The sequence below is a fragment of the Streptopelia decaocto genome (genome assembly GCF_964273445.1).
Source record: "Streptopelia decaocto genome assembly, chromosome: 3".
NCBI lineage: Eukaryota > Metazoa > Chordata > Aves > Columbiformes > Columbidae > Streptopelia > Streptopelia decaocto.
Genome location: NC_138656.1, coordinates 44,263,183 through 44,289,677, shown reverse-complemented (window position 1 = coordinate 44,289,677; position 26,495 = coordinate 44,263,183). Strand labels below are relative to the sequence as shown.

Below are 26,495 nucleotides of genomic sequence, written 5' to 3'. Positions count from 1 at the left end.
GCCCCTTTTCCTCCAAAGTGAGTGTGCAAAGGGGAGGTGACTCAGTCTCCAGCAAGCACACCCCAACTTCACACTGCCCAGCACACAAACCCATTGCAAGTGATTTTTCAAAGGCACCAGGAATGGCAGCAGCAATTCAACACCCAGTACTCACCAAAAAGCAGCCCTGCTGGTGGTTCAGGTACTCAGACAGGGTTGCTGTGCTGCAGGTGAAAAAGCCACCCAGCAGCCTCCAGCATGTCAGGTAACAAAGCAGAAAAGAAGCCAAGACTTTGTTTCAGACAGTGAGGAACCAACCATGGAGAAGACAAACGGCACGTTAACCTCCTTCCTCTACTTCGTGCAGGTTGCATGCGTTTTGATATTTGAAAATGCATCACCGTTACAACCTGGGAGATAGGCAGCATGGGAGGGCATACTGGTATGCCATCCCGGTGTGCCTGCTCCACCAGAAAAAAAACTCAACAGTGACAGCTTACAAACCTTGGTCGAGAGCGAAGCCTATTCTCCTGAGTGGTTTTTAGTAGCAGGACCAGTGGCTCCAGGAGGATGTCCCAGGGTCTAGATGCTGCTCCTTGCTCAAGTGACACAGCCCTGCGGCAGCTGTCCTGGCACTGAAGGGCAGATGGCCTCTGCACCACGGCCACCTGGGAGCTGCGCACAAACAGCCTCAAGCCTCACATGTCTAGGCCCTAGCACAAGGGAGAAGACTCAGGGAGGGGCTGACAAGACCTTTGCTGCCAAGAAGGAACAGGCTCCATTTTTACACAAATGCCCTCCAGCTCCCCCGGGGCATGCGTGGCACGTGTGTGGTAAAATAACAGCCACCAGTCTCAGTGTCCCCCCGATCTGTCCTCAGCCAGGCTGTGCTCCTCCTGCTGCTCACCCTGCTTTCGGGGTCCAGGCACGATGAGCCTGCAAGAGGCTGCCATGCAGAGAGGCAGAATGCCCATCATCCCGCCATTCCCACCTAGCCCATCCCCCTGGAGATGCAGCAGCACTGGAAAAATCTGTATTTTTTAGCCAGAGGCCTTTTGCCAGGGTGCTGGGAGCGCAGCCCCAGGCTGGCTGCACAGCTGCCTCCTCTCTGCCCGATATTGATCTGGTGCACAGCCAAGGCCTGCCCTTCACCTTCCCCGAGCAGGCAATGGAGGCAGACACATACAGAGGTCAGAATTTATTTCCAAATACCTCATTTATATCATTCTCACATGAAATATTTTTTTCGGAATATAGCCTACACTTAGAAAACAGAAGAGAGGTGTGTGTTTGTTTTTTATAAGGCACATCAGATTATAGACTACAAAGAGACATCTCCCCCTCACTTGCACTTGTAAAATACTGGTGATTTTAAATGTAGTATTTCTAGAACTTAGACCCTGTGTAGCCCTATGTAGAGCAGTATTCATAAAGTTATTAGACCTCAGTTTACATACACCTAGTAAAGGGCTATAACAAGTTGTATATACATCACATTTTCAGAAACAGTCACAGCTGGCTAACTTTAAAGTAATGCTACTCCAGACTATGAAACAGGCTGCTTATAAAATATAACCTACTGCTTCCAGTATGGCATGATACAAAGCAGTATGATCTTGCAGAATAAATTTTGCTACTTTTGCAAAAGGAAGCTGCTCTGATTCAAGCCCGTCTCCTCCCAAACCCACATTTTTGATTGACTGAGGCCGTTTTACAGAGAAGCAAAGCACTCAAGAGAAATCTGGCTCTATGTTTTTCTCCTGGATGTCGGTATGACTGCATATCTGAAATCCTGTCAAAGCATTTGAGTATGAAATATAAAGGTTCAGATGTTAACTTCATGACCAGTAAACATTAAACCGTTACCAACCAGATGTAATCAAGTTAAACGCATTCAGCTTCTGTGCTATGGAAACTTTTTCTAGGCTGTTCCAGTGCAAAAGCCAACACATTTTTATTGAATCAGACCCTAGGTAAAGATTTCCATCCCATTTTCAAATTTTTAGCAGTGGAACATTACCCATTCTACACTCAGTTCATTGTAGAGGAGGAAAAAATACTGTTTATGTGTGGAGCCTATGCCAATACAGCCCAGAATCCATTTACATAGTGTTATTTTCTTTAATGGGCCAGGAGGTAAACTCTGGTCAGCTTCATCAACTCAAACAGCTTCCGCAGTTCTTGTTTATATCAGGCGTTGGTTCATTTCTGATGAAAAAAAGGTTTCAGCTTTCTGTCACTGCAGTTTAGTTTAAGACTATGAAAAAGGTCACTTCAAGGCTATGACCAAAGGGGAAAAAAAAAAAAAATATATATATATATATATATATATACACACATATATATATAAAATCTGATCTTGAAATATCTAGGGAAAAAAAATAAAAGTAGTCAGGGCCATAAAAAGGCAGACAGACGGCACAAACTAAATATCCTCTGCAGAATAAGTTAAAATACTGGTTCTTGCAGAGGGTCATGTTACCCCTCAGGTCTCTCTAACTCGTCAGGGCTGGAATTAGGCTTAGTTTAGTAGGAACCAGATTTAGTCAGAGAGTAGGTCACACTCAACTCTGCATCATGTTGATCACTCAGCTACATTTTAGGCACATTTCAGTTAATCTGTTGGACTGACCTGGGGAAAAAAATTATCAGTTAAATATCCAGGGTGACCTCAGCCAATTTCACGACTGTGAGCTTGGACAAGGTTAAACCACAAGCGTCAGTTGCCTTCAGAAGGGAAACATTAACTTGGTTGAAAACAGCATCATGAAGAGGACACAGCAGCCTCAGTTTCTAGAGTCTAGTTTGTTATAAATCTTGATCTGCCTGATTTGTTATTTGTTTAGCAGCCTTAAAAGGTAAGGAGAAGCATCCTGAAATACTTGGCTGAAGACTTAAAACCAGATGTGGTTTACATGGTGCTGCAGGAATATTTGTTACACATATTTCTGAAAAAAAAAAAAAAAAAAACCAAACACAAACAACAACCAAACCAAACCAAACAAACCAAAAAACAAACAACAAACAGCATTTACATTCCTTTCAGCTGAAACAGATGAACTGTCATCATGTCTGCAAAAATACAGGGGACATCACCACTGCTCGAGGTAGCGAGTTAAAGCTTGGTCATGTTCCTCGGGCTTCCACGCAGCTTCCTGGGAATGGCAGGGGAAAGAGGACAGAAAGGACTTTCTCAAAGTCAGGAGGTGACAAACGAGATGGCAGCTCCATAAGGGATTATGTTCCCTCACCGTGTGCTGAAGGTATATTCATGACCTTTCCAATTGTGGCATTTGCGTATAGATTACACCTCTCACATACCCTTTTTAAAGCGATCCCCAAGAGCATTGGCTTGGGAAGACACAGAGAAGAGAGCAGGAGTGGGGTTTTAAAGCTACAAATGTCAGTTAGGAGGCACAGTGTTATTTTTCCCTTTGATCATCCACATACAGAGCTTGACGTCTCCACCATCACTCGTGTGTTCCTCCTGCAAAGCCCTGGCAACAAAGGCCTTCGGTGTGCTCCTCCCCGTTGCATACGCCTTATAACACAACAAGCCAAATCCTTAGGACAAATCCTTCTATCCTCACAGACACATGGTGCTCTTCTTCCTTAATGAGAGGTTTTAGTCACGAAACTGGATGCCAGACCTGATTTATAGCAATTATTTAACTAAGAATCCTTCTGCCACCCTTGAAAGGGCAACTGAAATATCCAGTAGCAACATATACACATACATACAGATCTACACTATACACTCGGGACAACACAGAATGAGATTTCAGCTAATATAGCCTCTATTTGATTTCCTCAGAGAAGCACTTGTGTCCTTGCAACCCTTATACAAAACAGCAGTATTTTTTCCACCAGGATTTGGAGAGGTTTTTCATCTTGTCTGGAGTCCTACACTTGGATTTCTTTGGTTGCTGCTGGGTATCTGAGTACTGAATACCAGCCACGATGGCTGCATCAAAGACCTCCTTGAGGTTTTTCTGAGTCAAAGCAGAGCACTCGATGTAGGACGCAGCTTTTATTTCCTCAGCACAGAGCTTCGCAGCCTCCTCTGAGACCGGCTTTTCTTTGCACTTGTCCAGCTCGATGAGAACTTTGACATCCTCCCGGAGGTCTGACTGTGTCCCAACCAGGATAATGGGCGCCTTGGGGCAGTGGCATCGGATTTCGGGAACCCACTTCTCACTCACATTCTGGAAGGAGGAGGGGCTCACCACGCTGAAGCACAGCAAGAAGATGTCCGTGTTGGTGTAGCACAGAGGTCTGAGCTTGTCAAATTCATCCTGCATGGAACAAAATCATGTTAGTACCCAACAGAAAGAGCACATCAGCCCCAGAGGGTGCCCCAACACACTCCCAACTCTAGCCTGCCACTGATGTTTGGAAGAGCTAAGGATCACCTGCCACTGGAGAAGCATCCTGACATCAATACCCAGACCACTCAAGGTTTGGAGCAGAAGTCACCTGTATCCAGCCTGAGGTCTCACCCTGCACAGCTGCTAGCCAGCAGGCATCCTGCCACCGTCGGGCATGCAAGATGAAGGTGGTGGCTTCCCCACATAGCTGAGATTTTCTAATACCGCAGCTCGTTTGAGTGCTTAAATATTTCCTTCTCTCTTTGTACACAGGCACTCTGCCCCATTTCAGCAGAGAAGCAATTCCACGGGAAGCAGGTTACAGCACATGAGCAACAAAGCCAAACATCGAAGTACTGGAGGGAGAAGGTACTTTCTATAGGTCCACCTCTTACAGGGGTTAGTCAGTGAACCCCTCCGATGAGGAGCACCCGTGTACCTCAGAGCTGCTCTGCTAACACTCCTACCTCCAGACACCTGCAAGAGCAGAGCAGACAAGCAGCAACAAGCGTACCTTCCCTGGAATAGTACCTTTCCTGGAATCAGCTTTTAAACTGGTGACTACTTAACAACATCCTACAGGATATGGGAATAATTTCCCTGCCATTGTGCCCAGGGATTTAAATCTGATGGCTGCAATAATGACTCACAATGTGCAGGCTTAACATGCCAATGGCATAGAGTAAGAGCTTTACCTTTCCCTCCCACCCATGCCACATCAAACAAACTGCAAACAGGCCTCACAGCACTTCAGCGCTACATTTCTTTTTATTTTTTCTTCTCCTTTTAGTGCAAACTCCAGCAAAGCAAAACCCTTTTCCAGCATCAGGAGCTAGCCACAAGAAAGCCAAACACCTCATTGTAATAAAGGCATGCTAGTCCTCAGCAAAGAATCAGCAAGAAGCAAGGGTTAACTCCAGGCAGGCTGCTTTTATGCTGACAGTAGGATAAAAGCAGGGTAACACTAGCAGCCTGAACAGGTAGGATTTGCCTCAACAGCAGTGACATTTTAATTAAAACAGACCATGTTCTCAAAAGCTCTGAATTGAAAGTGCAAATAACACACACAGATTAAAACATTTCTCTAGTATCAGCAGTTTACCGCTGAATTACAAGCTCCATGTTAATTTTCAAGATGTGAAATTTTGCTTTAAAGCCTCTGGAGGCCCAGGATATGCAGTTTAAAGCCCCCTGGAAGCCTCAGAAGTCTTGTTTCACTTGAATGAATTCCTTCCAGCAGCATCTCTGAGAGAGACAGCAATTTATAAAACACAAGTCAAGAAAGTAAGCTTCATTAGCTCTCTTGATACTCAGATTAAGGCTCAAAGGAAAGGAAGCTCTCAGGTCTTGGCTCAGAGACACCCCGCATTTACTGAGATGCTGCCCTGAACGAAAGGGCCATTTACAGAAAGTCACCTTGCCACGTAATTGCTACACGAGAAACCTCAAAAGGGCTCAATGCAATGGGTTTGAAAGCCAAACCCGGATCTTAAGGGTTTCTATCAAGATGAAATAGTGCCCTTCATATCCCAAGTATACTCATGCAGTTTCAATGGTAGGTACATGACCTGCAGGGACTCTACACCTCTTTGGGCTGGTGATGCTGAAATACAATTTCCCTGTGCTCGGAGTGCTTTTTTAGCTGCAGTTTCAGCAGCCATCTCATGAAAGCAGTTTTACCAAAGTATCCAGCTAGGTATCTTTTATTCAGGATGACTTCTGTCAGTTTAGATAACCACTTCATTTTTACGGCAGCAACTCTACCCATTCCAGCTGCGCTTGGGCAGCCAGAACAAACATCTTAACCATTATCCACAGCGAAGGCAAGAGATGACTGGGCCTGCCAGTCCCTCCTGCACCTTGTAGCCATGTTGCCACAGGCACTACCTGTCCACAGGCTGTCACTCGATGGCAATTTCAGCTGCCACACTCTACGTATGAACATACACAGCCAAGGCCCTTGCGGTGCCACCGGTCCCTTCAGCAGGACATGAAATCATGGGACTGTTCTGCTGTTTTACTTGGTATAATTACCTGCAGAAGGCTGCTTGCAGGATTTTAGCTTCAGTTTGTAGGGCACATGGGAGCCCTACACTGCTGTCTAGGACTGCACAGCCCTTCAAACCCCTTTCCTAAGTAGAGCGCCCAGTTACAACTCATCTAAATAGGTTTGTATGTTAAGACCACTGAGACTTTTCAGTGTGCTTTTGGTGAAAGTGTAGACCCAGATCCACAAAGCTGCGCAGGAACCTAACTCCCACTTGCCTCCAAATGTCAGCTAGGCAGCAAAATACTTTTGGCTACTTTTGGCTATCCAGACTCAGCACCTGGCAAGTAGCATTGCATGCTGCTCAGGGTGGTACAAGCCAGGGACTTGCAGAAAATACAAGGCAGTAAGAAATGGGCTCTTTTTATGCATCAGGCAAACTAGGAGCTGAGAGGCATCAACCACTCTCAACTCTTCAGGACTTAGGTTAAAGCAAACCTCAGCTCTGTGGCAGCAGGGGGATGGGAATGGCAAAGATGAAGTCTCCACAGACAACACCCAATAGGACTTTTTCTCCCTTCAGCTTAAGCCCCCTCAAAAACACAGTCTCTGTCTCCAGATACCTACAGCTGTGGATGCTTTGCATACATACATCCCAAACACTGTAAGTCTTAAACACGCAGTTATTTAGCAAAAATATAGGCAGTGACAACTGTTCAAAGAGAAAACCAGGTGGCCCTTGAATCCCCAATATGTTCAGCCTTTCTAACCAGGCAAAGCAAAGCAGCAGCTTGAGCCAGCAGAGCGGCAGCCTGTGCCCAGCCCCTATTCAGAGTCAGAGTCTGTCCCCCACCCTTCAACAAACACCAGGCAAAGCAGTGGGTTAAGCTGCAGTGAAAATAATAGCAGTTTAATACGATGATCAAACACTGGGAATCCTTTCAAATCCATGAAGTCATTAGCAGGACTACTTCGCGCAACAACTTCTCCCCTCCTGCTGTCACTTGAATCAAATAAGTGGCTTCACTGACCTGACCAGCTGTGTCGCAGAGCTGAAGTCTCACCGGCTTGCCATCGACAGACACAACAGCTTTGGAGAGAAAGGAGGAGGGAGCGGGGAAAAGTGTGGTGAGTCCAACTGTACACGTTTCCATTAAAGAAAAGAAAGAAGATTTACCCTCCCGCAGCTCTTACAGTCTTCAATTAGTTTAGATTTAACCACTTAACAGAGCTGGAAGGGAGTGTAGAGCTAACACTTGGGCACACACAAGCCCTTCAGGGCTTTCCGATTCATTTCACTGCAAGACATGAGGCAGTGTGCGGCTGCACTAACCCCCAGCTGGCAGCCGGGAGAGGGAGCCAAGCGGTCTCGGTCATTCTTCTGCTACAAAGGCTTCAGTTTATTATCCTCTGATATATCTTCAAAACGGCCGGGACACATAAAGCCCCCCGCCGGAACCAAAGAGAAAACCCAGAACCTCCCCTTTTACAATGGTGAGACAAGGCAAGTATTTAAGCTTTCCTTTTAGGCGCTTCCTATCTCGCCGAGAGCTGGAAGTTTTAGACCGGAGAGTTTACAATTAAAGCCCGGCTTTGGCCGTACGGCCGGGCGCGACACCAGCTGCTAGCCTGGCTCCGTTACACGGGAGACCAGCCGGTACTGCTGGTTGCGATGGAAGTCCAACCAGCTCCGGTCCTGCCTGAGTAGGGTCCTGCCCCCCAAAATAGCAAAATAACCGAAGCTGGACACCCCACCCGGCGCAACCCCGCCACGGCTCCGGGGGGAGGCACAGGCGAGACGCGCCGCTCCCCGCGGCGGCAGCACGCTCTCCCGCGCCCCTGCGGCCGTCCCCGGCCCTTACCGGAGAAGTTATCGAAGGCGGTGGGGATGTACTCGGTGGGGTACCCGTTGGTGGTGTAGCTCACCACCAGGCTGGTCTTCCCCACGGCGCCGTCCCCCACCAGCACGCACTTGATGCTGCGCCGCGGCTCGGCTCCAGCTCCGGCCCCGGCTCCGATCCCCGCCGCAGCCCCGGCCCCGGTCCCCGCCGCCCTGCAGCGGCCGCCCAGTGCCGCCCCCAGCGCCGCCGCCGCCCGGCCGCTGCGCACCCTGCGCGGGGGCACCGGCGGCACCTCGCAGCCGCCCGGCGCCGGTTTGCTGATGTATCCCGCCTCGCCCTCTTGCTGCGGCGGCATCCGCGCGGCGACGCGGAGCCCCGCGGGCTGGGGGGCGGCGCGCGGCCCGGGACCACCGGCCGGAGGGCGGCGGGGTGCAGCGGCGGCGGACGGGCGGTGCGGGGCCCCCGCGGGCCGGCAAGCACGGCGCGACCGCCGCGAAGCCAGCCCCGGCGCCGCTGGCTCTTCGCCGGGCGCAGGCGGCTGTAGCAGCGGATCCCGCCTGCGCTGCGTTCGCCTCGCCCCGCGCTACCGAGTCCCAGCCGCCAGCCCCGCGCCTCCGCGTGACATAGCGCCGTGCGGGGAGGAGCCGCCGCCGCACGGCCCGACCCGGCCCGGCCCGGCAGGCGGCGCCACAGCGCCCCGCGCCGCCCGCCACGACGGCCGCGGGCAGGGTGCGCGCCGCCGCCGCCCCGCGGACGCGCCCCTCATTGGCCCGCTCGCTCCCGCCGCAGAGCGGGGCGGCGAGCCCAGCGCTCTGCGGCGGGAGCGAGCGGGCCCGTGTCCCCATCGCGCTCTCATCAACCCGGGATATAGATGTTGGTATCGTCAGTTTTCTGGTTCCGTGCCGCGGGGCGTGCTGCAGCTGCACGTCGTGCCCCAGCTGCCTGTTCCGTGCTCGCTGGAGGAGCTGGAAATGACAGGCCTGCAGGGCTGCCGTCCTCTTGCTTCTATAAGGGCTTCTTTCGGTACTTAAAAGGAACCTATAAGAAAGATGGAGACAGACTTTTTAGAAGGACGTGTTACAACAGGACAAGGGGTGATGCTTTTCAACCTGAAGAGGAGAGATTCAGGTTTGACATGAGGAAGACACTTTCTACAATGAGGGTGGTAAAACACTGGCCCAGGTTGCCCAAAGAGGTGGTGGATGCCATATCCCTGGAGACATTCAAGGCCCAACTGGATGGGGCTCTGAGCAACCTGATCTAGTTGAAGATGTCCCTGCTCATGGCAGAGGGTTGGACTAGGTGACCTCTGAAGGTCCCTTCTAACCCAAATTATTCTGTGATTCTATAAAGCCCAGAGCTGCGTGCTCTGACCACTGAAGGCCTGGCCAATGTGCGTCCCTCATGGAAATAAGCACTTGGTACAGCTAATCTTGCTTTCCTGTGTGTGCTGAGCTCTTCCATAGGAAGAGCTGCTGTGGCTGTTCATAAGTTTTGGTGCTTGTGCACTCCAGACAACATTTTGGGCACTCCAAAGCAGGGCCAGACCCAAGGTCCTCCCTGGTCAAAGGCAGCCTGGAAGAGCCCAGGCTGGATGCCCTGTCCATACACTTGGAGTGAGGGGGAAGAAACAGCTCCCTGGAGTCCTGTGCTGTGGTGGCATCACCCACCCAGTCCCTGTGGGGAGCACAGCCAGGTAGGGATGGAACACGGCAGCCAGCGGAGCACATGGCTCAGGATGACCCTCATGCTCAAGACCCACAGGGGCCACTGACCCTCCTGTGGGACAGCTCAGTCCTGCAGAATTACCTTCCCCTAAATGAACAAAGACTCCTGCCATGTACAGGAGTAAGCGCCAGAGACATCACAGGGCACCCAGCTACAACCAGGAGGTGTTTCCCAGTCAGGTGCTTTCATATATTGATTCCCCTGTGAGGAAGCTTGAGAAGAGATGACCCAAGCAGCTGGGCTTTGCCAGGATCAACAGCCAGAAGGGCCAGAGTGGGAGCCTGCCTGCCCTCAGGCATGTACCAAAATAACAGAAATGGTTTAATTCATACTTTTGGTTATTTTGGTGCAAGTCCTCTTGGGATTGCCTAGGTTAGAACAAAAGCATTCTATTTTAATTTAGTGTAATTATAGCCTGTCTACCTACAAAAGCTGAATTGCTTTAACAATACTGTTGCAGCTAAGTCTCTGGAGTAACAATGCAGTTGTGCTGGCTCATTCTTGTTGGGAAAGGGAAAAACATTACACGTGTAGGTGCAGGCTCACTTTGCAAACAGCTGCATCTGTTTGAAAGGTTACCACCATGGCAGCCTGTTGTCCCACTTGTTCCTGGGGTTGATCCTTCCACAGCAGAGCCCTAAAGCCTGAAAATTCCCCAGCCACCTGCCTGCAAAGTCACAGCATTTGTTTAGTTCAATATTAGCCTCAGCCCAGCAGATGTTTCACTGAAAGGGGTGAGAAGCCTCTCCATCGCTACTCTGCTGTGATAGCCGAGTGGGCTTGTAGCTACCTGTGGTGTGGTAAGATCTTGAGCACCAGTGCTGTTTCAATGGTGAACCACATAGCTCGGTGTAGGGATGACAGAGGTGACAAATCACATCCCTGATCAAAATCGGGTACCAGTTCCAGTACCAAAAATTGTTATGGGTCCTTCTTTTCCTTCAACTGGGCCAAGAGGAAAATGGGTGAATTGCACAGCAACTTGTGTCCCTTCTGAATTGAAAACAAATTGCTTCAGTGAAACTTTGAAGGTAGTCAGGATCCGCACAAGACAAGGAATAACTTCTTCAGTCATTTCTAAAGAACTGCATAGAGCATGGAGACTAAATGCTGTTATTATATGTCTGGTGCATTTGCTCCCTACTGCTCTGTGCCGGGGGCAGAGCCCCATTTTCAGTCCAGTGTCTCATTTTTAGTCTGCATGGTTCTGAGTATATACATAGCTGCATCTCTGCACAAGAAAAGGCAATGCTAATAAAAGGCACATAGAGTGGGAAAAGGTATAGATTTTAAGACTCTAGTTCCCTGTGAGAGTTTAATCTTCAGGCTCTGAGAAGCACCTGAGAAAGTTGTTTCCCACACACGAGCTTTGCCAGAAAGGCTTGTTGTACCTGAGGAGCAGAGCTATCAAGGGGAGTCTCAGATGCTCGTTACCTTTCTCCTGCCAGAGTCCAGCAGGCAGTAGTTTTCCATTTCTAGATATCCAGAGGAACTTACAACCTGGGGGAACAAGAAATGGAAGAAAAGTCAATAGACCAGATATGGTTCATACTACATTTTTGCAAGGAAAGAAATAAAAGGAGAAACATAATTAAAATTTAACTATATTTTACTCTCAGTAGCATCCCATAAATTGTGTATCTTGTTAGTACTGTGGAATGGCACGTGATGCTGGAAATCAACATGTGGTAAATACACTGACAGTAAATAAGCTGATAGTAAATATGGTAAATACCATATGCTGGTCAGCTTTGGCTGTCATGGGCAGCGTGTCATAGCATGCTGAAGCCGTGACAGCAGATGAATTTCAGTCCATTTTGGACAGTGTGCCAGCTGAAGGTGAGCAGACATACAGTGATCACTGACACCAGGACGGAATATGACCCAGCTGAGGACACAAGGATGCCTGAGCAATGTACCTCTTATCTGCAGTGACAAATAGAAAATCTGTGGCCTGTATCAGTGTTGTGATGGGAACTCATTAAGAGGAAAGATGCACAACCACAAGAAAAACTGTAGGTGGGAGATGAGAGGGTGGGCAATGTGCACTGGGTGACAATCCATTTGAATGGTGTCAAAAGATGATGTGAGAAAGCTCTTCATACAAATGCTGCAAGCAAAAAAATGCAACATGCACATTTTTAAACACCTTCAGTAGACAAATACAGTCGATGCATTGAGCTAAGTAGGCTCCAGTGAGATAGCTATAACAGTCCGCATTGTTTCTGTGCTTGGGGAGGGGGGCGTGAGTGGATTCAGTGCGGCATGGTTGCCCTATACTGTAATGTACCCTACCAAATACAGTAGCCTTTTGTGTAAGAGGATGAGCTAACCAGTTGTTTTGCAGAGGCGGGGGGGCCCGTTTGCACCACAGCAGCAAGTCAGAGCAGCTCCTGGGCAGCCGTGCTGAGGGTGCGCTGATGGAGGGATGCTGTGACAGATAGCTGTTGTCTCCAAAGCTTTCAGCCTCATCTTACAGGTTTGAACCCAATTGTTTTCAGAGCTCTGAGCTGGGAGATAAACAGGCTTAACTCCACATAGGTCAACAGGGTGGCAGTTGTCTGTCTCACGGCTGAATTTGGTCTATTATCAGCCAGCTCACAGAAAAGTTCTTGCTCTATCTTACTTGCTCACGTTAGTCAAATATTATTCTTTAAGAAAAATTACAGCAAGAGGAAATTATTTTATCTAGACGTGAAGTAGGTCATTGTTATATCCTGGCTTATCATTTTCCCTGCAATATAAAAAAAAATGAACTGAATGCTGGCCTTGTAGAATGAAAGCTTGCTTTTTTTTCTTGTAGAAACTTGAAAAGCCTGACACGGGGAGAGGCAAGGGAGTGAGGCAACGCGCTCTGAGCATGACGTGATGCACTGCTGCTTGTTCAAGGGAAGAGTACAGCCTGCTCTGCAGGGCTGTCACCAAGACCCTGTTCTTTGTTGAGAAGAGCAATCCCAAGGTCTGGAAAAAAACCATCTGTGATGCACCCCTTCATTTTCCAAAGAGCAGGATCATAGTGACACAGCTAAGCTGGCTGGTGGCAGTGGAGGTGGGAAGAAAGGGGAAATATGAGGGAACAAAGAAAGGGAAACAACCTGGGAAAGAAAAGGCAGCCTGTATAAACGATGGCTCCGACTCCAGAGGAGTGCTTTTGAAGCTGTGCTTTGAGAACTAGAAGGGAAAAGGGCTATAGAAATACCAGATATTCCTGCTTTTATTAGATATTTGATTTGTAATTTAAAATATATATATATATATATTTTTTTTTTCCCAGGGATTTTTAAAGAACATTTTCATCACACAAGATTTCAATCTCAGGGAAGTTTTCACTACCTGGGGAAAGGGATCAGTTAGCAGCACACATTATTAACACAATAAACTCTCACCACCCCATCAGATAAGTTCCAATTGAGAAGAAGCTACCAAAGACTCACAGGCAAATAGGATTGTTGAGTTAAAAAAAAAAAAAAAAAAAAAAAAAAAAAGGCACAATTGCTTCAAGCCTCCCAAATTCCTAGTTAATTCAGAAAACAAATTAACCCTAACCTGCAGTGTCTCTGCAGGGGAACCACAGTGGGAGGTGAGCCCTTTATCTTGCTTTCAAAATACTTTTCAGCTGGTCTGGGGTCACAGCTGCTGAAAAGTGCTGCATGTCATGTATTTTGTGTGACTGTCACCAATTTGCCTGCTTGTCCTGTAAGCCCCTCACTGCCCTTGAGCTGCCCCATGCCCCTCTGGGTGCACCAAAGGTGGGAGCTCTGCTCAGGACAGGCCACTCTTTCCAGGGCTCTCCCTGCTGGGTCTGAGCAGGAACCAGACAGTGGCCACAGCAGTTCACTTGTGCACTGGTGGGGACACACTGGCTAAGATCTAGGTGACGGCAGATAAATGTCTCTGTAAGAAAAATTACAAAGATATCTGTTTGCCAAGCATTTGAAGGAACTGCCCCTGCCCTGCTGCATACCGCCTTTCAAATCGGTCCCAGGAGCCCCAGTTTACAGATGGAATCTGGAGAGAGGGAGGCAAACCCAAGGACTAAGCTGGAGGAGGAGAAAGCATGCTTGGGCGGTGTACTGCACGTTGGTGAGGATGGTGAGGGTGGCAGAGGAGAGAGCTGAGCAGAGAAACAACAGCTCAGTTTGGAAACACGTCTCCAAGGAGCCAGAAGCAGAACAGCTAGCACTCAAAACAGAAATGGTGTCTGCAGCACAGATGCTCTTTGCCACACTGCCTGTCAGCCCCTATGTGAATCCCCTTATTAGTTTTTCTTAGCTGCCACAACACCACCAGTTCCCCAGGTGGACTCCCAAAACAGCTGTCAAAACCCCAGTCCACCACTCTCCTGATCTCCAGGGGCTCTTTCCAGCAGCTGGGAAAAACTTTCCTTTCTACTACACATCCCCCTCCCCGTCAGGACAGAGCTGTGGATAACTTTTCTACCACAGCCTTCCCGACATTTGTAGCAGTCCCAGGAAGAAACCCTGCTGGCTGCCTCTGCCGGTTCCTGCTCCTGCCCTAGTCTCATCCCTTCTGTGAGCACTCTCTTCACCCCTCACCCATGCTTGAGCTGAGGTGGCCTGCATTTACAAGGATCTTCATGTGACCCCACAAGTAGATCTCTGTGGCCTTCATGCCCAAGCCTAGACTGCAATCCACCATCTCTGTGTACAATCCTACCCTAGTCTTCAGTGTCATAATCTGTATTCCTGAAGTTGCCTGTATCTGAGAGGTATTTTCTGCACGGCAGACGTCTTCTTTTCTACACAAGCCAAAAGACCTTTATTGTTTTTTCTCTCAGGGTTATGCCAGGCTTCTGTTTTGTTTTCACACTGGTTAGACACCCAGACTCTTTTTGAATGGGGATGAAACCCCGCAGTCTGTGTGCACCAAAACTCATCACCCCCCTCCATGCACCCCATCTGCACATTGTACCCAAACCCCTCATTTTGCCAGAGTGTCAGGCCTCAGGGCTGCTTCAAAGGGGAGACAAGTTCCAGAGCAGCCTGCCAGTCCTGGTGTTTCCTCCCCAAAATGTCCATCCTGGTGGCACAACAGATGAAGGAGCCTGATCTCCCATGCCTGCAGAGGGAGAGCTGGGAGGTGCTAGGGACACTCCAGCTGCACAATTGGAACTGCAGAGCTTTTGTCTGGATCAGGGAGTCCTCAAAGGCCAGACCTAAAAATGCTGACACTTCTACTTATTTATAAAGTGAATGCAAGGATACCTCTTTGCATTCTGGATGTGGGGTTGCATTGAAGAATAAGGTCCTGGTTTGAAAATGATTTGTGACAGAGGATAATGTGATCAGACCTGGCTGGAGGACTCGGAAGAGGCAGTGAGAGCCCAGGCTGATGGGGCAGAGCAGAGAGTGCAGAGGAAGACAGTCAGCAGTGATGCGGGTGGAAGGAGAATGGTTTTGCATGTCTTAAACCCAAATGCAAACGTTGCAAGAGGAAAGAGAATGCAAGGGAGTGGATAGTCCATGTCTCCCCTAGGCATAGAAAACCAGGACCCTAAATACCTTCATAGCTCTGAGCGGTATCTTATGCTGCTTGTAAAATATGCCCAGATTGGTCTGAAATGGTCACTAACCAAGGTGAACAGAGATCACTACTCCCTGGAGAACTTCACCACCTCCCCACTGATGTGGGATATCCACAGGGGAACATCTCGCTGAACCATACACGTCCTTGCATGAGCCCACATTCCATGGGGAGTGAGACCAGCTTCCTAATGGGGGACTTAACTTTTGTCAGTTGTGCCAGGAGGTGAGTGTGGCAGAGAGACCCATCTGCTCTACAGAGACTCTCTAGTGGTCGCTTCTGCACCTACCCTTCCCAGTGAAGCTTGCTCCAGCCCATGGATCTGTGCTGACGTGCCTCTGCGGACAGTTTGACCCACACATTTTTAGTTGGTTACTTTTGAAGTCTGGAAAACAATGATTGGTCCTAGTGTTATCTCTTTTGGAGCTGGCCACTTCCTCTTGGTGTCAAACTTGGAAGAATCCCATGGCCGCTGCCAAAAAGTCTTTTCCGCATTTAAAGAAATTTTCTGAAAGTGGCTGCTAGGACCCTCTTGGTGGGCATTTAAAGGCTTGGAACAAGCCAGTGCAAGTGTCAGTTTTATTGAAAGTGAACAGGCTGTTCTTCCCTGATAGCTGCCCAACTTCAAGGGCAGGCATTGCAAGACAGCATCCACAGCTGGCTCCGGGGCAGCTTAGCAGAGGTAGAAAAGCCACAGCTTTTTCTGTGCTGTGTGGTGACACACAAACAGGAACACAAAGGCCGTGATTCCCTTGGTACAGAGCAAACCCCACCGTCCAAATCTGCACTGTCCTGGCTCAGGCGTTTGTATGTGGGGGCCCTCAGGTGCCTCCGTGATCCCCGGTTTAGCCAAGCCAGCTTAATGCTGAGTCCAGCCCACCTCCCTGGTGCTGGCAGCTGCAGCTGGAGAGGAGCAGGTACTCCTCAGCACACTGTGCTTCACCCCACCAGAAACCTGCTTTGGAAAAGCAACTGTAAGCAGGTTTGGGATACCAGAAAGCAGACACCCAGACATTCCATTTCTCTTCTTTTTCAGGCAGGGTATGAAAACTCTCAGTTCCCTGGTTTCCAGGCCAGAACTTTTCAAACATAATAGGTAAATATAATCAGACGTAGCAACCAGCCACAATGTAACTTATTTTTTCTCTTTCAAGCCTCGTGTCTCTACCTGTGAGTCCCTCACTAACTATTCTGTTAGCAGCCAGAGCGTCGCCTGGCCAGCGTACAAGGCCAGACTCAGGAAATTGCCAGTATAGTCCCAGCTTTCCTGCTCACAAACCTCCCTCTGCCTGAGGATTTAGTTGGAATTAGAAAGAGTTTTCCAGTACAGTGCTAACCAACACAGCTCTACAAGGCAAACCCTTCCAGGGTGGTTTCTTTTTATGAGCCAGCCTAGTTTAAAACAGTTTTCTGAAGAGAATGAGATTCAAATGACTCCTTTGCTGCATAACTTTGCCAAACTAGTGTCCTCTATTAGCTGGGGAGGAACAAGCTAGAATTCATGTGCCTAAAAGCATAGCTCTGCAGAAAAACTTCTGTAGAGTGAAAATTGAGCCTCAGTTTATCAGTAGATGAGAAAATACTTCTTAAAATGTCTTGAAGTCCTCAGATTAAAGATGTGAACAAGGGAAAATCATCACTGGTAGACCTCCCCCTGCTCCAACAATTAAGAAGAGAGGTTTTCACAGAGAGGTGACCTAGGGGCCTTGAGCACCAGCCTCGGTTAGCTGTAAATACAAACCACTAAAAGGCACCAGTGCTTTCCCACTGAAGTAAAGGCATTGGGAGAAGCAGATTAATAGATTGCCAGCTGTGTCGGCATGATAAGCCAGGCAAGGACCAGGGCACTTTCAGTCGAAAATGGATTGAGACCTCAGCAGGGACACATGGTAAATCAGCCAGAAGCCTCACATAGAACACCCAGCAAGGCAGAGCGGGCAAACATTTCTTATCTTTGTTTTACGTCAATAGAAATGGCATTCTAAAAGAGGTAGCAAAGTATTTGCTAGAGAGGAGGGAAAAGTCCACAAGCTCTTTTGGCTGTACGTGTGTGTTTTAAAGTGCTACTGTTTTCCTCAGAAACTTGTCATTGAAAACAAACAGACAAAATTCACCCAACAAGTTCTTCCAGAAGGCTGCTAGGATGCTTGTTTTGGTGGATTCAGCTGGGCTGTGCTGGCAGGGACGCTGCCTGCCATTGCTGTTGTGTTCCAAAGGCAGCTGGGAAAGTACAGCCTCTTAAACCAGCCCAAAATACAGCTGCCATTATTACCCCATGTACTCTGTTTTGCCGTTAAAGGGGACCCAGGGAAGAGGCAGACCTTAGAAATCCGGGGCTCTCTGCAAGACGATGCTTTCCGCAGCCATCTTCCCACTTCCCACAGCTCCTGCTTCTCGAGCAGCCTGGCCCGATTACCTCCATCAGCTGTTGCTTTTCTTTCTGGTTTTATTCTTTCATTTAAAACTAATTAACAGAAGAGTGAATGAGGCCAAGATTTCTTCTTATTTCTTTTCTTCCTACCAGAGGTGGTACTGAGCAAGGAGAAGAATAATTAGGGAAAGGCCATAAGCAGACTTCCACTTCTCAGTGGGGTTCAACTGTGCAGATAACGGGCCCTCACTGCACCTCTGCTGTCAGCAGAAATGTGCAAATATTCCCACCACGCAGGAGATGTGCAGGTGTCAGTGAGAGGTGTGCTGGGAAGAACAAAAGACCAATATAAATACAGCTGAAGCCTCACAGCCTGGATCCATATGGTCCCTGGATCCATCCCTGCCCTGCAGAGCCTCTGGGTGGCTGATAGTTGGAGGAAAGCTCATCACCAGGTTATGGCCAGGGGTGGGTTTGTTGCAGCTGTGGCTCCCAACACCCTCTTCCTGCTGTAAATCCTCACCCCTGATGTGCAGGGCTCTGCAGGGATGTTAAACACCTGCCTGGGAGCTGGCCCAGGAAACCTGAGGGTTCTCTGTCAAAAGGTCCAGTTGGACCAGTTAGCCACCATCCGGTGGCTAAAAGACAGATCAGCTCCCTGTTAAAAGAGACATGGAAAAAATTAGTATGGAAAATTCATGATGCTGCACTGCTCTCTGTTTTTCTCAGCAGAGGAAGTTCAGGCACTGCGGCTGTAAAGCACTGAGCACCCTCTGCTCTTCCTAACCCCCCAATTTCCTCTGCATAAACTATCCTTATGGATGTGACATGTGGTCTCCAAGAGGCCTCGAGGCCTTGTACTTCCCAGCAAGGCAAGAGTGTATGGGGTGGAGGAGCCAGGTCCCTGCCTAAGCTTCTGCAAGTCCTTAAGGGTCAAGTTAAGCCTGACCCTCTTCTCAGGACCAGACTTGCATGGCATGTGCTTCAAGCCTCCCAGCCTCACCAAGGTGGGTTTTGTCTCAGCTGCAGAGCTCGGAGGAGGTGGCCCTGACTTGCCCTGTATGGTCCTGGGTGGCTCAGCAGCCCCACCAGACCTGGGGCACATCTCCTTGGATGGCTTATTCTCACCATCCCAAGGGGCTTCGAGCCATGGGGCTGGAGTGGAAGGATGGGTAACAAGCTGGCTGCAGGGCCTGGCAGGCTGGAGCCTGCTCTGGAGCCACATTGCCTTTTCAGTGCCCCCACAGTGTGTTTTTCCCCTCAGACCTGGAGGCTGAGCAGTGCTTCCCCACCCCACAGGGATGCTGGGATGAGTAAACCCATTAAAAGGTGTGTGGTGCTGAGACACCAAGGCTAAAACAACACAAATTAATAAGACAGGCCAGGGGATGTTTTCTGTCCCAAGACCCACTGGTGTGCCCAGCTGTCCCCAGAGGGATGAGCGCTTGTCGCCCCAGAGAAGGACCGCTGTACCTAAACCACCTGCTGGGAACCCTCCCTGGCCTACCCTGGCTCCCAAACCATGCCTGGGCACTGGCTGCAGAAATGTTTGCTTGGTCTGGGGCAAACTCATGCAAGGACAATGCCAATCATTTAGCTGTTCGGACAACTGCCTCTGCTTTGTTTATTAGTTTGTTAGTACCTTGCTGATAGTCTACACTAGTATAGACAGAGAGCCTGCCATTAACAAGGGCAATAAAGTACCTACAAGGGAAAAGTCCAAAGTGTTTCACCTGGTTTTATAAGAAAAAGGTGCTTTCTTGTCTGGAGTTCAATGTATTTGTCCTGGTCACATCAGGGCTAGGTAGTGTGATTTTTTCATGGTGCCTAGCAGAGGGAGCCCTGGCTGCCATGCATCTCTGCCAACCCAGCCGATGATGCTGCTGCTATTACAAATAATAATACAGCCAGGTTTAACACAGGCCTGCCTTGCAGCAATATAATGATCTGAGTGGCCAGCTTACCACAGGAAACAAAGAAATGATTATAGGATCAGGCAAAAAAATAAGGAAAAAAAAGGAAAGAAAACAAAGAGCCATTGACAAGAGGCATAAATTAGTTAGGTCTTGAGTGTCATTCCCCATCTGATAAAACAAAAATGTCCAGAGCAACAATTAACAAAAAAAGTAAGAAGGGAAAAATATCTCTGTTCAGCTCCAGGTACTGACTGTACACAGAGCTAATTTTTTTCTCTCATGCTTTGGGTCATCTTAGATCTCGGTTAACGTGGAGCTGGTTGCATGTGTGTGTGTGCGTGCTGCAGTCCCTGTGGGTTTGGGAGCTGCCTTTTATGAAGGGCAGCCCTCCTGAGGCCTGAAGGGAAGCAAAGTGGGTGCAGAGGAAATGGGAACGTGCTTTGGGTGCTCCTGGCAAACAGAGCTCAGGGGTAGGAATAGAGCTTGAAAAGGACTCAAAACTAGAGTCAAATGCAGCACGTGGTTAAGGATGGGAGGACAGCACTGAGTAAAACTGATGAAAATGAAAAGGAAAGCTGCAGAGAGTGCAGTTCCCACGCTGCTCTGGGTTAAATCAGCCATCGCTGGCTCTCCAGCAGCAGCAAGGCAAAGGAGGGGTGGGCTGCCCCCACAAAAGGGCGGTGTGAACAACGGGAAGCTGGACACAATTTGGCATTGACACACCGAAGAGGAAAGGAGTAGTCTGTTCACTACAGCCTGTGGAGGTAATAATTCAAGAAATAACAATCTTCAATTGCAGCAAGGAAAGCTCAATACAGATGGCAGGACAAAATTTCTAATGGTACAGAGAGTTGCATATTGCAGTTGCCTCCAGGGGCTGAGGCATCTCCAACAAGATGAGACACCCGGGGCCATCAGGAATGGTTAGAGACAGTTGATTTTATTTCTAGAGAGCTGGGATGTGTTGGTGTTTCCTGACAGCTTCTCTTCCAACTATGGTTTTGGAAAAAATCCAAAGACTGTAACGGGCAATGGCTCTGTGATGATTTGTACTGACAAGAGAAAGGAAACCAGACAAAGCCCAGGATACATTTCAGTGCTCTCGCTCCCTCACTGTAATATTTGTTCACATGTGTGGAAGTAGGTGCACCTATTTGGTTCATTTTTTCTCCATTCACTTCACCAACCACCTCCTCTTGCCCTGTGGATCAATAGTATGTCCCCGCACCGCAGCCTGAAAACCACAGGGCTGGGTGTCCTTCGGGAGCCCTTTTGCATCCCTTCCCCATGCAAGTGTGGCCACCTTCCCCATGCCAGGCACTGCCTGTTGCCAGGGGACTGCTCATCTCAGTGAGTCACACACAGGTTCCCCAGAAGCCTGCTAGAAGATAGAATCATGGAATCATTTTGTTTGGAAGAGATCATTAAGATCATCGAGTCCAACTATAACCTAACTCTAGCACTAAACCATGTCCCTAAGAATCTTTTCTTTACACTTTTTAAACAACTCCAGAAACGGTGATTCCTCCACTTCCACGGGCAGCCTGTTCCAATGCCTGACAACCCTTTCAGTAGTCAAGAGCTGTCAGATGTGCAGCTAGATCCTGATAGACGCTGTCTGTTCTGGATTTCAGATTGCTCTCTATTGGAGAAAGATCACAGAAACAAGAAATTACTCTTGCTTCTTACAGTTTAGTGTTTGGAAGCAGCAGTTGTTCTTACCTATATTACATAATTTACCTATATCATACCATCTCTCTATGATGTTCCTGAAAAAGTCCCCATTTGGTTTGCAGCAATTCCTCTTTCTTTGCCTGCTGGATCAACAGACTCAGCTGGTGCCCTCAAAATTGGCCTGAATTCCTTCTACTTTTCACAGCATCTAGTGGCACCATAAGTGATACAATCAAAGTTCATTTCTTTTATCAGTAAAATGAAGAAACACAAATTGAAGAAGAACATTTTTTTTTTTTCTCAGTGCAATAAGGACAGGATTCTGCAAACTCCCTCTTAACCCAAGCCTAAATATTATTGCGTTCAAGGCCTGACTGGAGCTGTTCTGCATGGCTTGTCCTTCAAAAGCTAAATGACAATAATAAATTGTTCTACTTAAATAAAGGGCCTATTTCACCTTTTCACCACACTTATTAAAAAGTGGCGATGCTAAATACACTTAAAGATCATAGTCCTGGTAGGCAAAACAGGTCCTGTGCACTAAACTGATACGCTGCTTAGGGTTTTATTGCTATGGTGCTATTGCCTTGACAACTTAAAATATCCCTATTTTAGGGGACCCTAGATGGAAAATTAACCATTAAAAAATAACTGAATATTGTCTTTGAATACAGTCACTGAGCGGTTGAATTTTTTTAAGCTTTAATCACCCTTAACTTCACGTTTGGCTATTAACCCACCAACTGATCATTAACAATATGGACTGAAAGCCTGATTTCCAGAGGATTGGTCCCAAGCTGGGTTGTTTTTTTTTGTTTGTGGTTTTTTTTTTGTTAAGACTTTAATATCTCCTACCAGCATGTAGACAACCTATTGAATGCCCCGTAAGACTCCAGGGCTGAGCAGGGAGGTATTTGCAGGTTATCTGCATAGAAACACACTGCTCAGAGCTGATAAACTCACTGAGGCTCTATCCTGCTTTCCAATTTAACTCAAGCCTGGCTAAGCGGCAGGAGTAACCTGACTGAATTGTTGTGGGTCACAGCTTGAGGTCTTTAATCAACATTCCCAGCTTAATCAATGGGAGTTCAGCTAGCCTGAAACCCAAATCAGGGTATTTCTGGTATTTAACCTGGTGCTTGTCCTTTTCCTATCAGAACAACTGGTTATGGGTAAATGTAATGTTGCTGCTGAAATGATCAAATGACAATTGGACTTCTTTTTTTTTTTTTCTTTTTTGAATTTTGTTTACTCTCTCCAGCTTTGAAATGCCCACAGCTGAAATTTTCTAGCAGTAACTTGCTAAGGCTGGTTAGAGACATCAGCTAATAAATGAAAAGAGTCTTTTTCTCTTCTTTTTTTCTTTTTTCTTTTCAGGAATAAACACTTCTGACTCACATTCCTTATCCTATGCCACAAGACCAACCTTCCCTCCTGACTTAAGATCTGTAAGACCTAAGAAGCTGACTCTGACTCACCAGAGGAGAGCTGGAATTGGACTGTATCTGCTACTGCATCTTTTTTCCATACACAACACAGCCAGAACTAAGATGGGAGAAAGTCCCTGGTACACTGGCCCTGATTTCTCCCTGGGAATCACTGGGGGTTTGGTTGCTTCCTTTAGTTAGAGAATGAATTAAGCAGAGATTTGTAAATAGAAGTATAAACTCCACTGCACTAACAGGCACCAACATCAGGAAATACGTAGTTAGTTCCACCAGCGCTGCATCTTTGAACTTTGATTGTAAGTACCTCTGTCATACCAGGGGAAGTAGAACAACACATCTGGAACTAAAAGCTTCCTGCTAGACTTCTCACACTAACTATTTGCAGCTTTTTTCCAGGTCAGAGTTTTCAGCAAAGTATTTTCTAAGTGAAATATACCAATTCCTTAAAACTGTTGTTTTTCTTGTGGGAGCTACAAAAGAAAACATGCACAATACAATTCTCAAATAAAAGTAATGCAGAAAAACATTACAAATATCAAAGTATCACGTTTTTCCATTGTTGACATTCAGAATAGTGTTTTCTTTATTCAAATGTCTTCTACAATTTAAATAATTTTAAGTGATCAAGAAAAATCAGCTTGAAAGTATTGAAATTAAATATTTTCGTTGACTCAAACTGCATTTTTATTGTTTGCCTGCAAATATTTTCCACGGTTTGATTTTCTATCCCATTTTGTGACTTGAAGGACTTTTTCCATTTCAAGTGCCTTCTCTCTGCAGAAAATAGTAACCAGATGCTTTGTGCCTTAGTGAAAAATAGGATGAAGTTCCAGCTAAGACATGTACTCTTGGAATATGCTCATAGAGGAGCAGCACACTTGTGCTGTTGCTTCGTGTATACAGCAAGGCTGTGCTGTAAGTCAGGCAGGAGGCAAGTTTTCCATCAAATCAAGCATGCTACAGGCCTCCTGCAAGGAATTGCCAGGATGAGGCTCAGCAGGACAAGAAAGTGGACAGGAATAAACAAACAGAAAACCAAAAAAAACCACACCAAAAAAACCAACCCAACCAACCAAACATATATGTATTGTATTTTCCAGTTGCAGAAATGCAATCATGTTGATTCACAGTCAGCAGGATGAATGTCTCAGTGTAACAAAAGCGCCAGGTTTCCAGTATTCAATTCTAGTGCTAAAATCCTGCAGAAAAATCTGTTACCATGCATAGAGAGGGACTGGTCCTGATGGCAACAAAACTCACAGTGAAGTACCAGGCTGTAGCGCTGGAGCCAAGAAGATGTGGAGGTGGCTGCTTCTGCCATTCTTTAGCCACATTGCATGCCTGCCTCCCGCCCTGCACAGCGGTGGGACCAGGAGTAGACCAGTCACTCTGGCTGCATCCTGCACATCTGTAAAACTGCCTCCTCAGGCTGTGGCAAGCCCACTCCAGAAAGATTTTTTCCAACTCCCAGAAATGAAACAGCACCTGTAGCAGTACAGTTTATAACAGGCCTTCGGGCAAAAGAGCCCCAGCATAACTACAACCACTTCTATGGTCACAGTTGTCATTGTCCCTGAGATCAGAAACCACAATAAAACCTTGACCCACAAGCAGCAGCACAGTGTCAGCCATGCTTGCTGCATGCCCTGGGCAGGGATGCGGAGATGCTTGTGCTGCTGAGCTGCTGTGTGTGGGGCTGCAGGGATGCTGAGCTGCAGAGTTTTGGGGCTGCTCTACAGCTTGGATGTTGCGCTGAATGTTGGGCTGTGGGGATGTTGGGTGGTAGTGCTGCAGGACCCCTGGGCTGTAGGGCTGCAGGGCTGCTGGGCTTTGGGGGTGCTGGGATTCAGGGACTGGAGGCTGAATGCGAGGCTGTTGGTCTGCAGGGCTACCGACCTGCACGTTTGGATGCGGGTCTGCCAGCATGGTTCGCTGTGGGACTGCTGGAACACTGAGCTGGGGGACTGTGAGGCTGCTGGGTGGTGGGAACATGGAAATGCTGGGTTGGAGGGCTGTGGGCGGGGTCCAAGGATGGGCTGCAGGGTTGCGGAGATGCGGGGCGGCGGGGCTGAAGGTGGGTGGGAGATGTGGGGGTGCGGAGCTGCTGGGCTGGCTGCGGGGCGGCGGAGGTGCTGAGTTGCAGGGCTGGATGCGGGGCGACGGCCGCCCCCTGCTGTCGGTGCCGCCGCGGCCGGGGGTGGCCCTGGGGGCGACGGAGCGGAGGCGGGACAGGGCGGAGCTGGCGGGGGGCGGCGGGTGCCAGCCTGGCCTCCGCGGGAGCATCTCCCCAACCGTATCCCGGCGCAGAGCCGGGATGAGGGGCCGGGAGGGCGGCGCTCCCCGGGGAACTGCCCCCGTACCGCTGGCCGTGCGGGGCGCCTGCGGTAGCGTCCGACTGGGGGGCTGGCGGGGCGCAGGGCTGCCCCTCCCTCTGCTCTGGCAGCGGCCGCTTCCCGGCACGCCTGGCCCTTGCTTGGCCGTAGCAGCAGCCTGAGTTTGCAAGATCCTGACACATCGGGGGAGGTTGGGAGGAGGGGGCTTATTATTTTTTCCCTTTGAGTCTAGAGCTGGCAACAAAGGAGCCTGCATTTTCCTTGTGAGATGTCCTGTGGTGCCATCAGGTTACTGATTTATACCATTAGTCATAGCTTAGAAATCACAGCAACGTGCTCAGGGGCTATTTGGGCACTAGCTGGAGTCACTCACAGGACACCAAACCTTGGCATCATCCTCATTTTCAGGTGGCTGTCCGTGGCTGTGTGTGTAGCAGAGCTGCAAGCAGGAATGGCATTCGCTGTCCTCAGAATCCCTCTCTCCCAAATTGCAGAGCATCCTCATTAAGCAGCACAACAAACTTGTGCTTACCCATAGCTCCTTCACCCAGGGACCACTGCAAGCTCCCTGGCCATGCGTGGTGGGGTTACTTCTTCATTTTCTTTGCTTTCTATCCTAAAACCAACCAATCTAACTAGCTAATAATAATAGCCCTCCACTCTCAGAAATGTCCTAGTTTAAATACAAATAGGCTGTGCTGCACTCATTTCTTCATCACCATTTGCATGAACTAAAAAATTACTCACCTGGTTAACTACTCCTCATCAAATATAGACAGTAACAGCCCCTAGGACACTGCGTGCAGTACAGTGAGTTTTTCAGAGCTGTCCTGGACCATTTGTGCAGTGTTAGCAGTGCAGCTAGAGCTCAGGGGGTGAGATCCAGTACTGCATGTTTCTCAGCCCTCACATGCTCTGTGGGCCACTTTTGGAGTCAAGTAGCCAAGCTTTAATGCTTAAACTGTTCATGAACAGCATGAGGAAAAAACACTGGGTTTTACCCAGTTTTTATTTGCAGACCACAGTATTTTCCAGAGGAGGTGTAGGCCATCTGTTGTGAATTTAAGACAACTGATAACAGGGTTGATTTTCTTAGCTCCCTTTCCCCTACAGATAACCCACAGATCCCCTCAGGGCCTGCAAACAATAGGTTGCAAACTGTTGGTGTTGATAGATGAGCTTCCTCCCCCCTCCACACAGCCTGGAAAAGTGCTTGCTTGTCTATTACTTAAACAAATTAAATATTCCAACCCCAAACAGTGCTAGAACTAATAATGAAAACAGGGACCAGTTTCAGATTTTAGTCT

The 26,495-nt window shown here is 48.3% G+C and overlaps 1 protein-coding gene across 1 annotated transcript; it reads right to left on the bottom strand.

The window, feature by feature from the left end:
• Nucleotides 1-1,162: 1,162 nt before the first annotated feature.
• Nucleotides 1,163-8,731, bottom strand: RHOU (ras homolog family member U). Its single transcript, XM_082048167.1, has 3 exons — nucleotides 8,196-8,731; nucleotides 7,365-7,423; nucleotides 1,163-4,274 (listed from the first exon to the last, which is right to left on the bottom strand). Exons 1-3 carry the CDS (start codon nucleotides 8,527-8,529, stop codon nucleotides 3,819-3,821), a joined length of 849 nt encoding a protein of 282 aa, XP_081904293.1. The 5' UTR covers nucleotides 8,530-8,731; the 3' UTR covers nucleotides 1,163-3,818.
• Nucleotides 8,732-26,495: the final 17,764 nt, after the last annotated feature.

Bases quoted from the DNA above. Each gene is read 5' to 3' on its own strand.
- RHOU (XM_082048167.1), bottom strand. From the start codon at position 8,529: ATGCCGCCGCAGCAAGAGGGCGAGGCGGGATACATCAGCAAACCGGCG. The intron at 7,424-8,195 runs GTAAGGGCCGGG...TTCTCTCCAAAG, and splicing joins CGCCTTCGATAACTTCTCCG to CTGTTGTGTCTGTCGATGGC. The intron at 4,275-7,364 runs GTCAGTGAAGCC...TGTTCCATGCAG, and splicing joins TCTGCGACACAGCTGGTCAG to GATGAATTTGACAAGCTCAG.